The sequence below is a fragment of the Loxodonta africana genome, chromosome 19 (assembly GCF_030014295.1).
Source record: "Loxodonta africana isolate mLoxAfr1 chromosome 19, mLoxAfr1.hap2, whole genome shotgun sequence".
Taxonomy (NCBI): Eukaryota; Metazoa; Chordata; class Mammalia; order Proboscidea; family Elephantidae; genus Loxodonta; species Loxodonta africana.
The window spans coordinates 33,220,686-33,232,769 of record NC_087360.1 but is presented as its reverse complement, the minus strand read 5'-3'; the positions used below and the strand labels follow the sequence as shown (position 1 = coordinate 33,232,769).

General features: G+C 40.4%; 1 protein-coding gene across 3 annotated transcripts in view; it reads right to left on the bottom strand.

The window, feature by feature from the left end:
• Positions 1-12,084, bottom strand: part of DGCR8 (DGCR8 microprocessor complex subunit) — a 42,437-nt gene that overhangs the window by 10,331 nt on the left and 20,022 nt on the right. For all 3 annotated transcript variants that reach the window (XM_023559312.2, XM_003419107.4, XM_064272570.1), the window contains one exon: positions 11,976-12,058. In XM_023559312.2, coding sequence (XP_023415080.1) covers positions 11,976-12,058 — 83 coding nt within the window. The remainder of the gene's footprint in view (positions 1-11,975; positions 12,059-12,084) is intronic.

Below are 12,084 nucleotides of genomic sequence, written 5' to 3'. Positions count from 1 at the left end.
GAAATCTTCTGTTCAGTTCTTTGATCATTTTTTCCTTTTGCTGTGGCTGCTCAACATTCAAGAGCACATTTCAGAGTCTCTTCTGACATCCATTTTGGTCTTCTGTTTCTTTTCTGTCTTTTTAAGGACTTCTTGCTTTCTTACTGTATGATGTCCCTGATGTCATTCCACAACTTTGATCGTCAGTGTTCAACTCGTCAAATCTATTCTTGAGATGGTCTCTAAATTCACGTGGGATATACTCAAGGTTGTACTTTGGGTCTCATAGATTTGTTCTAATTTTCTTCAGTTTCAACTTGAACTTGCATAAGAGCAATTGATGGTCTGTTCCACAGTCAGCTCCTGGCCTTGTTCTAAATGATGACATTGAGCTTTTCCATCATCTTTTTCCAGATGTAGCTGATTTGATTCCTGTATATTCCATCTAGCAAGGTCCATGTGTATAGCTGTCGTTTATGCTGATGAAAAAAGGTATTTGCAATGAAGTTGTTGGTCCTGCAAAATTCTATCATGCTATCACCAAGGCCATATTTTCCAATTATTGGTCCTTCTTCTTTGTTTCCAACTTCTTCTCTAATCCTAGGCATTAGTGAACTGAAATGGACTGGTATAGGCCATTTTCAATTGGACAATCATATGGTCTACTATGCCAGAAATGACAAATTGAAGAGGAATGGCATCGCATTCATCATTCTTTTTGATCTATCCTGAAGTACACTGTCAGTGATACGAAAACATCCATATACCTACAAGGAAGACCAGTTAATACAACTATTATTCAAATTTATGCATCAACCACTAACGTCAAAGATGAAGAAATTTAAGATTTTTACCAACTTCTGAAGTCCGGAATTGACCAAACATTCAATCAAGATGCACTGATAATTAATGGTGACTGGAATGTCAAAGTTGGAAACAAAGAAGATTGACAGTTGGAAAATATGGTCTTGGTGATAAAAGACGATGCGAGAGGTCGCATGGTAGAATTCTGCAAGACCAATGACTTATTCATTGCAAATACCTTTTTTCAACAACATATACAGCGCCCATACACGTGGACCTCGCCAGACGGAATATACAGGAATCAAATTGACTGTTATCTATGGAAAGAGACAATGGAGAAGCTCAATATCATCAGTCAGAACAATGCTAGGGGCTAATTTTGGAACAGATCATCAATTGCTCATATGCAAGTTCAAGCTGAAGTTCAAGAAAGTTAAAACAAGTCTACGAGAGCCAAAATATGACCTCAAGTACATCCCCTCTGAATTTAGAGACCATCTCTGGAATAGGTTTGATGCACTGAACACTAATGACTGAAGACCAGGGGAGTTGTGGGATGACATCAAGGACATCATACATGAAGAAAGCAAAATGTCATTAAAAAGACAGGAAAGAAAGAAATGACCAAGATGGATGTTAGAAGAGACTCTGAAACTAGCTCTTGAATGTAGAGTAGCCAAAGTGAAAGGAAGAAATGATGAAGTAAAAAAGCTGAACAGATTTCAAAGGACAGCTCAAGAAGACAAAGTAAAATATAATCAAATGTGCAAAGATGTGGAGTTAGAAAACCAAAACGGAAGAACACGTTCGGCATTTCTCAAGCTGAAAGAACTGAAGAAAATACTCAAGTTGCAATATTGAAGGATTCTATGGGCAACATACTGAATGACACAGGAAGCATCAAAAGACAATGGAAGGAACACACAGATTCACTGTACCAAAAAGGATTGGCTGATGTTCAACCATTTCAGGAGGTAGCATATGATCAAGAACTGATTGTGCTGAAGGAAGAAGTCCAAGCGTCACTGAAGGCACTGGCAAAAAACAAGCCTCCAAGAATTGACAGAATACCAACTGAGATGTTTCAACAAACTAATGCAGTGCTAGAGGCACTCACTCATCTATGCCAAGAAGTTTGGAAAATAGCTACCCGGCCAATCGACTAGAAAAGAGCCATATACGTGCCTATTCCAAAGAAAAGTGATCCAACAAAATGTGGAATTATCAAACAGTATTACACACATGTAAAATTTTACTGAAGATCATTCAAAAGTAGTTGTAGCCATACATCAACGGGGAACTGCTGAAAATTCAAGCTGAATTCACAAGAGAATATGAAACAAGGGATATCACTGCTAATGTCAGATGGATCATGGCTGAAAGCAGAGGATATGAGAAAGACATTTACCTGTGTTTTATTTACTACGCAAAGTCATTCAACTGTGTGAATCATAACAAATTATGGACAACACTCTGAAGAATGGGAATTCCAGAATACTTGATTGTACTCATGCAGAACCAGTACACAGACCAACAGGTAGTCATTTGAACAGAACAACAGGATACTGAGTGGTTTAGAATCAGGCGTGTGCACACCAGGGTTGTATCTTTTCACTGTACTTATTCAAACTGTATGCCAAGCAAATAATCCCAGAAACTGGACTATGTGAAGAAGAACGGGGCATCAGGATTAGAGGAGGAAGACTCATTAACAACCTTCGATATGCAGATAACACAATCTTGCTTGCTGAAAGTGAAGAGGACTTGAAGCACTTACTGATGAAGATCAAAGACCACAGCCTTCAGTATGGATTACACCTCAACATAAAGAAAACATACATGCTTACAGCTGGACCAATAAGCAACATCCTGATAAAAGGAGAAAATATTAAAGTTGTTAAGGGTTTCATTTTACTTGGATCCACAATCAACACCCGTGAAAGCACCAGTCAAGAAATCATACAATGTATTGCACTGGGTAAATCTGCTACAAAAGTGTTAAGAAGCAAAGATGACTCTTTGCAGACTAAGGTGCACCTGTCCCAAGCCACGGCACTCTGAATCACCTCATATGCATGCAAAAGCTGGACAATGAATAAGGAAGACTGAAGAGGAACTGATGCCTTTGAATTACGGTGTTGGCGAATATTGAATACACCAAGGGCTGTGAGAAGAGCAAACAAATCTGTCTTGGAAGAAGTACAGCCAGAAAGCTCCTTAAAAGTGAGAATGGTGAGACGTCATCTCATGTAATTTTGGGCATGTTATCAGGAGGACCAGTCAGTGTGGAGAATGACATTATGCTTGGTAAAGTAGAGGGTTAGCAAAAGAAAGACCCTCAATAAAATGGACTGACACAGTGGCTGCAATGTTGGGCTCAAGCATAGCAATGATTGTGAGAATGGCACAGGACCAAGCAGTGTTTCATTCTGTTGTACATCGACAGCACGTAACAACAACAAATTAAAAAGAGTTAGCGTGCCAACTGTGTTCACCTTTTTTTCTTTGTTTAATCAAGTGACAAATACGCTCTATAATGAGCCTCTTCCCCACAGGGCCAGTAAGTGGCAAAGGAAAGCCCACTCTAGGCACAGTGGCACAAAGGTTGTGAAGACGCATGAACATACACTCCCTAGTAGTAAGTGTGCTTTCATGCCAGGCCATCTTCCCCAGTGACTATGTGGTCATTGCCCTTCACAGATACCAACTGGCAGGCAGAGTTCTCAAAGCACCATGGCCCCATCCTGCCCACACCTTTGTATCTCCAGATGCCCCCCACCCCCGCCCCACTGCTCCATAAGCCTATGAGCCCCTTTAAGGGCTCACCACCACCTGAATCAAGAACTCCCATTCCAATACTGTGGTGCCACGTACCCACCTGTCCTATTCCAAATACACACCACTATGTCTGCAGACTCCAGTGCTCTGCGCTCTGACTCCACACGGTCATCACAGGGCAGGAGCCACTGGACAGCTAAAGATACACCCTGCCACCAACGGGTTGCTGAAGCCCAAGAATCCCCAGGAGGAACCACAAGCACAGGAACAGCAAGACTATGGCCAACTTTTCAGGATTCAGGATCAAAAGACGTCCAGTTCCTTTGTCGGTCAGCTATTTAACATCCCCTCCAACCAGAGGGAAAAGCGCATTCTCCTAACAGACTTTGAAACAGGTGGAAAAACACAGAATGCACATACATCTATAACTTTAAATTAGTAAAAAAAAAAAAAAAAAAACTTTCCAAGAAGCTCTCAAGCATATTCAGAAGGTACCCCTAGACCAAGGAAAGTTTTAACTGAGATTTCCAAGCCCAGGTGAAAGCTGCCCACTTGGTACCCATCCCACACACACTTTTCCACCTGGGGAAACTGCCCTCTTTCTCAGACTGCTTTCCAGTGTGATTTCTAGAAAGATCCTTCTGCTTCCCAAAAGAGCCCCAGAACACATAATAAGACCCTGAATCTTAGCATTGCCCTGGCCAGCAACAACACGACGTATGCTGTCTTGTCTGCATGAAGGAAAGAGTGCACGTCAGCCCCAACCTGCCCGTGTCTGACTTCCACAAATCCAGCCTCTGCCTAACAGACACCTCTCCATAGGCTTGATGCAAAAAGGCTCCAGAGACCAGGCAGAGGTCATAATGACACTGTAGGTTGAGGATTGAGAGCAGGAGGAGAGGTGGGCAAGTAGAGAATAGCTGAGAATAAAGATAGCCAACTGGGCTTCATCAGAACAATGCACCTGGAGCAGAGAAGAGGCTTGGTCCCACTAATCATGAGACTGCTGCCACCCAGAGCTCAAGGCCCAAGTGGGGTTGTAGTGCTGCCCAGGCAAGCTGCATCCTGCGTTGGGGTCTCCTGGGTCGGGGGAAAGGTGTGCTCAGAGGCACAGCCAAACGGGAGGAGGCCCCAGCAGGCAGCTAGGCTCTGAAGGACAGCCAGGACAGACCAAGGAACTAGAGCTACAGAAAGAGCCCCTCAGTTCAGCAGAAGTAGAGGTTGCTCAGAAACACACACCATCCTGTCTAGGCTGGAGGAGCCACAGAGTATACTCTGGGTCCCTAAGGTGGCATGGAGCTCTGCTGGCTCAGTGGTTAAAAGCTCGCTGCTATCCAAAAGGTTAGCAGTTCAAATCCACCAGTCACTCCCTGGAAACCCAATGGGGTAGTTCTACTCTGTCCTGTAGGATCACTGTAAGTCGTGATCAACCTGACAGCAACAGGTTTGGTTTTGGTGTGCTGGCATAGTAAAAACTGGCCAGCTCCTGCTCAGACAACTTCACTGACACCAAACACCAACAAATGCAGACTAAAGTAAGTGCAAGCAAAGACTTTCAGATTGATTAAGTAATGGAATGGATTGCTTATCTATTCAACAACCAACTTAACATGGTGTCGGTGTCTCTGAGCCTACCACAGTAAAAGAAGATAGTCTTAGATGTTACCTTAAAGCCAGACATTCCCAATCCCGGCACTAACTACCCTACAGAATTTTCAATTATCTCAACATATTAAAGATTTCTCAAACCAATCTTAATTCACTTCAATTGCGGTTATGTTTACAATGGTTATATCCACAGGCAAACTGGATGTGAGTCCAGGTACCTCGGACAAGTGTGACCCTCTAGGGGTCAACAGCAGAGCCTGCTCAGATCCCAACTCTGCATCCCAGCAAAGTCACCTCCCCAACAATGCCTGCCTGAGTCACACAGTCCTCCATCTGCCCAGGCCAGGTCATCTCCCCAGTACCAGAACCCACGTCATCTGTTCATATTGCAGCCACCTCCTACCAATGACAGCCAAAACCTACCCAGCCCAAGGTACCATCATCTACAACAACCTACTCCAAGAGTTGTGGCAGGGTGGAAGGGCTCTAGGTACTTGGAAACCTTCCTGAGAGACACCTTTTCCACAACATGGGTCACTCAGTAAAAAAAGATGAAAGTGATTTTCCCTGGAGGAGCTCATTCTTTGAAACTGTGCCTGCTCTGAGTGGGGTCTGCAATCTGTGGCCTGTCCACAATAAACAAAGTTACACAAAGCACAATAATCATTTACAAACTTGTATGCAATTTAACATTCTTCTGGATGCTTTATCTTCCAGGAGTGTAAGTCCACAAAGAATTGAAATTTCCAAAAATGCGTTCCAAAGCGCTTCTGGAATGGAAGAATAAGGACCTTGAAAAAAATCAGCTCCTTCATAAAAGAATACTGGCAAAATCAACTTTTTCAGAACTCTGGAAATTAAACTCAGGCTTGCAACAATCCGAGGAGCATTTATTCAAGAAGAACAGCTGAATCTCGGTAAGAACACATGGTGTGATTATTTTTGTGTGGCCTTTCTAGCCATGGTCTTGGAACTCCAACTCAGGTGATTGGGCGGGACTGTGTGATAGGGTAAATGTAGCCCACCAAGGGGACCTGTCAGTTTTGTTTTAAAAGAGATCCAATTCCAGAGCAGGGAGGAGGATCCTACTACCAAGAAAGAACAGCCAGGAGTGGAGAGCGTGTCCTTTGGACCCAGGATCCCCGTGCTGAGGAGTTCCTGAACGCAGGAGACCAAGAAAGAGGGAACAAGCTGCACCCCTGAAGACAATGAGAAGCAGCAGTAGGAAAGACCTGGCTGCAGGAGATGACACAATGGGCTTCCCAGCCCACAGAGAGAGAAAGCTGAGTGCCTTTGGACAGAGGCCTAGGCCCAGGGAGAGGCATGTCTGTGAGCACGGCTGGGAAGAGGTTGCCCTGATGGAAAAACGTATCCTGAGTGTTCCTAAGCCTGAATGAATTGTAACCTGTTACTTCCCTAATAAACCCCATAATCGTGGCGGTCTGTGAGTTGTGTGTGGCCACTGCAATGATTTATCAAATCCAGCGGAAAAATACAGCATGCTGTAGGAGGGATGGTTGGTGTCAGAATTGGTAAAGATGGCAGAGAGAGAAGGCATGTCTAACCTCCACCTCATGGGAATCAGCCTTGGGTTGTTCATCTTGATTCTCCTTTCCCCTTGTGAAGTCAAAGGAGATCAGACATCACCCCTAGACCGTTTTTACCAAAATAAGCTTTGTGTTGTTTTTTTTCTTGAGCTATTCCTACTCCCCTCTCCCCAGCTCCATGGGAGCCTTGAAAACCAGCAGCCTTGGAAACACAGTAGCTGTGAAAAACAGCAGCCTAGGAGCCACTGAAGAAGGCAGAATGGGCTTGTAGCTCCCAAAAAACTCCATCCCCAGGAGAACTGTCATTATTTGGCCTGTTGGCAGCTCCATAAAAAGTCCCGTTCATGGGAACTGTCTTTATTGAATTAGACTCAAGATCTCACTCAGTGTAAACAGCCCCATACTTAAGGCAGCTGTCAAAAATAATCAGCAGCAATTATTTCACATTACAGTAACCGGAGGCTATGATACCAACTGGGCAAACAAGAGGCTGGTCAAAAACCTTAAAAGGAAAACTGGAAAATGAGATGTCCATAGGTGGCTTTGAACAGAGTTCCTACACAGTTCTGGGGATCTGGATGGTCACACACATGTCTAGGGCAGTGTAGCAGTCCAGTGAAGTCTTGAGAAGTCCCAAAATTCTCATTTCTAGTTGACCCAGAGGCTCTGTGCAAACAGGAAGTGAATGCTAAGGCAGAGCTGTAAACTGCTACAGCATTGAAGGCATGCCCAGCACACACACAGAGCTCCTGAGCAAATGGTAGGAGACTTACAGATTCAGGGCATTTAAGAAAATCTCTAGTCATTAGCTAACCACTAAACCGAGGAGTGACTTCAGTGGCCACATACAACATAGAGATTTCAAAGAATTAGTTCAAGAAAGTCACTAAGCAAATAGCAACAAAAACATCAACAATAAACAGCAAAAATAAACCCAAATGCAGAACAGAACTTCAAATTCTCATAGATTCCATACTTCCTGGAGCCATGGAGGCTGAATGAATCCCTGAAACTGTTGCCCTGGGGTACTCTTTGGATATTAAACTAAAAATGTTCCCTGAAGTTTTCTTAAAACCAAACAGTAGTTTGGCTTAACTGGTGGAAAATGTCTGCCTTAAGCACTATGCTCTTTTTAGAATTATCTACTTGGGATCAAACTGACAACAGCAACTCCGAACACTGGAGGGGAAACTTGGGGGGCAATAAGTTTATGTTAACGAGGGAGGAACAACTCAGAAAAGGAAGGTGGGAATGTTGCTGAGTTGTACATGGGGAGACTGTTGAATTGGCGTATGCTCTGCTGTGTATATTCTCAACAACACCAACAAACTAAAATAATTAAAAAAATAAATAAATAAATTCTGGGGAGGGGGATAATTTGACTTCTAGAGTTGCCTCACTATATTATCTAAAATGTTTATTTTTCAACAAAAAATGATAAGACACACAAAGAAACAAAAGTATAGACCATTCACTAGGAAAAGAAGTGGTCAAAAGTTGGTCTTAACTAGACAAAGACTTTAAATCAGCTATAATACATACAGTCAGAAAAGCTAAAATAAATCATGCCTAAACAATTAAAGGAAGTAAGATAACAATGTCTCATCAAATGGAGAATATCAACAAAGACAAATTATAAAAAACAAAACAAATTCTGAAATGGATAAGTACAATAACTGAAATATTCACTAGAGCGGTTCTATAGCAGATTCAAGCAGACAGAAGAATTGGTGAACCTGAAGATAGGTCAACTGAGGATATCCAGTCTGAGAAACAAAGGAATGAAGAATGAAGAACAGGTCCTCAGAGTCCTCTGGGACACCCAGTAAGTATACCAACTTATATATAATGGGAGTCCAGAAAGAGAGAGAAGAAAGAAAGGATAAAAAAATATACAAAGGCTTAGTGGCCAAAAACTTCCCAAATTTGATGAAAACCATTAACTTACACATTCAAAAAGCTCAACAAACTCTAAATAGAATAAACTCAAGAGATTCAGATGTAGACACTTGTTAAAGGCTAAAGACAAACAGAATCTTGAAAGCAGCAATAAAGAAGTGACTCACCACCTATAAGGGGTCCTCTATAAGAGTAACAGCTGACTTCTCATCAAAAACTAGAGTGGAGAAGGCGGTAGAATGACATATTTCTACTATCGAGAAAAAGGCTGTTGACACTGAGCATTCTATATCCAGCAAAATTACTCTTCAAAAATGAAGAAATTAAAAGACATTCCCAAAGAAACAAAAGCTGAGATAATTCACTGCCAGTGGACCTATCCTACAAGAAATACTAAAAAGAAACTTTCAGGCTGAAATAAAAGGACCCAAGACAGAAACTCGAATCCATACAAAGAATTAAGAAGTTACTACATAAATAAATAAAAAATGCAATGTAAATGTACTTTTGTTTACACCCCTTTTCTGCTCTTATCTGATTTAAAAGACAATTGCATATAGCAATAATTACAAAATTAGGTTGATGGGCTTAAACTCTATAAAGATGTAATCTGTATGACAATAATAGCACAAAGGAGGTGGAAAAAAACAGGGTTATATTAAGCAAAGTGTTTGTATACTATTGAAACTAGGCTTGTATTAAACTGCACTAGATTGTTTTAAGTTTTAATATCAACTGTAATTCCTGAGGGCAACCACTAAGAAAACTCAAAAAGTAAAGTAAAAGAAATATGGAAATTAAAATGGCACATTAGAAAATATCTATTCAACACAAAAGAAGGCAGTAATGGAAGAAGTGAGGAACAAAAAGACAGAAAACAAATAGAAAAAGGGCATACATAAATTCTATCTGTAACTACATTAAATGTAAACTGACTCAAAACTCGAAAAGGTAGAGAATGACAGAATGGTGAATTTGAACTGTCTACAAAAGACATACATATAATTCAAAGACACAAAAAGGTTCAAAGTAAAAGAATGGGTAAAGATTTATCATGTAAGCGAAAACCAAGAGACTGGAATAACTATACTAACGTTAGACAAAAAGGACTACGACAAAAATTGTTACCAGAAATAAAGGATATGTTATAATAACAAAAAGATTAATCCATCAGGAAGATATAACAATTAAAAACACATATGCATCTAACAGCAGAGCCACAAAATTTACGAGGCGAAAGCTGGCAGAACTGAAGAGAGCAAAATGACAGATTCTTCAATAACTCACCTTTAATAATGGACAGAAAGATACAATATCAACAAAGAAATAGAAGAAGTGAGCATCATAAACCAATTACATCTAAAAGACATCTAGAACACTCCATCCAAAAGAATATTCTCAAATGCACATGGAAGATTCTCCAGGCTAGACCACGTTAGGTCATAAAATGAGCCTTGACATATCTGAAAGGAATTAAATCATACAAACTATGTTCTCTAGCCACATGGAATTAAATAGATCAATAACTAAAGGAATTACAGATGTGCAAGTTAACACACTCCTAAAATAGCCAATGGCTCAAAGAAGAAATCACAGGGGAATTGGAAAATACTTTGAGATGAATGAAAACAAAAACATAATTTAATAAAACTTATGGATGCAGCTAAAGTAGAACATGCAGAAAAATTTATAGCTGTAAACTCTGTATTTAAAAGGAATGCTCTCAAATCAGTAACCTAACTTTCTGCCTTAAGACCAGTAAAAGAACGTCCTAACCCAAAGCTGGCAAAGGAAATAACAAAGAGTAGAATGGAAACAAATAAAATAGAGAATAAACAATAATAGAGGAAAATCAATGAAACCAAAAGTTGGATCTTTGTAAAGACTGATAAAGCCAGGGAAAAGAGAGAGAAGACTCATATTACCAAAATCAGGAATCAAAGTGGGGCATCACAACTTTAACAGAAATAAAAAGGATTACAAGAGAATACTATGAACAAATTTATGCCAAAGAATAGCTTAGATCAAATGGAAAAATTCCTAGAAATCCACAACTACCAAAGCTGACTCAAGAAGAAAGAGAAAATCAGAATAGACCTACAAGCAAAATGGTTGAGTTAGTAATTAAATAACTGCAAACAAAGAATAGTTAGGGTCCAGATGGCTTCACTGGTGATTTCCACCAAACATTTAAAGAACTATTACCAATCCTTCACAAACTCTTCCAGACAACAGAAGAGGAAGGAACACTTTTCAGCTCATTCTATGAGACCAATATTACCCTGATATTAACACTAGACACTAAACAAAGACATCACAAGGAAAGAAAACCACAGACCAATAACCTTTATAAATATAGGCGCAAAAATTCTCAACAAAATACTAGCAAACCAAATCTGGCAACATATAAAAATAATTATATGCCATGATCAAGTGGGATTTATGCCAGGAAGGCAAAGTTGGTTTAATATTCAAAAAGCTATGTAATACACCATAGTAACAGAATAAAAAACAAAACCATGATTATTAATAGGCACAGAAATAGCATTTGATAGCCCAACATCCATTCCTGAAAAACCTGAGCAAATCAGGAACAAAAGGAAACTTCCAATCCACTATGAGTGATGTCTTTATATAAGACACACAGAAAAACAGGGAAAATGGCCACATGAATATGGAAGCAGAGACTGGCATGATCTATAATCTGAAAAATGTCACCAGAAGCTAGGATAGAGACAGAGCCCTCAGAAGTAATCAACATGGCCAATACTCTGATTCTGGACAATGAGACAATACATTTCTGCTCTCACAAGCCACCTAATTTGTCGTACTTTGTTACAGCAATCCTAAGAAACTTAAAATATGGTATGCAAATTATATCTCAATAAAACTGTTATAAAAAATTAATCCTTCAGAGTTTGAGAAGCCCTTGCTACAAATTACCCTAGTGTCACATTTACTAAAAAATTGACTAGTTTAAACGGTTCTTAATATAAAGAGCAATCCAAATTTTCTAGACTCTGTGCCTCAAAGACTCACTTCCACCATGGATCTACTGTAAGGGGAGAGTTGATTTATCCAAATACACTTATATACTCAGCTTCTTACCACTCTTTGTAAAACACAGAAGCAAGTCTCCGACAAAAATGACATTTTTCCTGCTTGCAGAAAGACAAGCAAGTTTCCTTTTTTTGAAATATGAAAAAATAAAATAACCTGGGTGCTAGGATGATTAAATACTTAACTACAGGGCATGGAGGACATGAGCACATTCATATACAGCACTAGCATGAGCTAACATGGCAGGGCAGGGCTGCATTGGGGCTACAGCTCTGAGCAGGGCAGGACCATAACACTCACCTCCAGTTCTTCACTGTCTTTGGGCTTCTCCTCAGAGGTCTGTTTAACAAAGTCAGGGATGAGGATTTCCAGTGTAGCTCGGGCTATAAAAAGAAAAACCCCAAGGGTG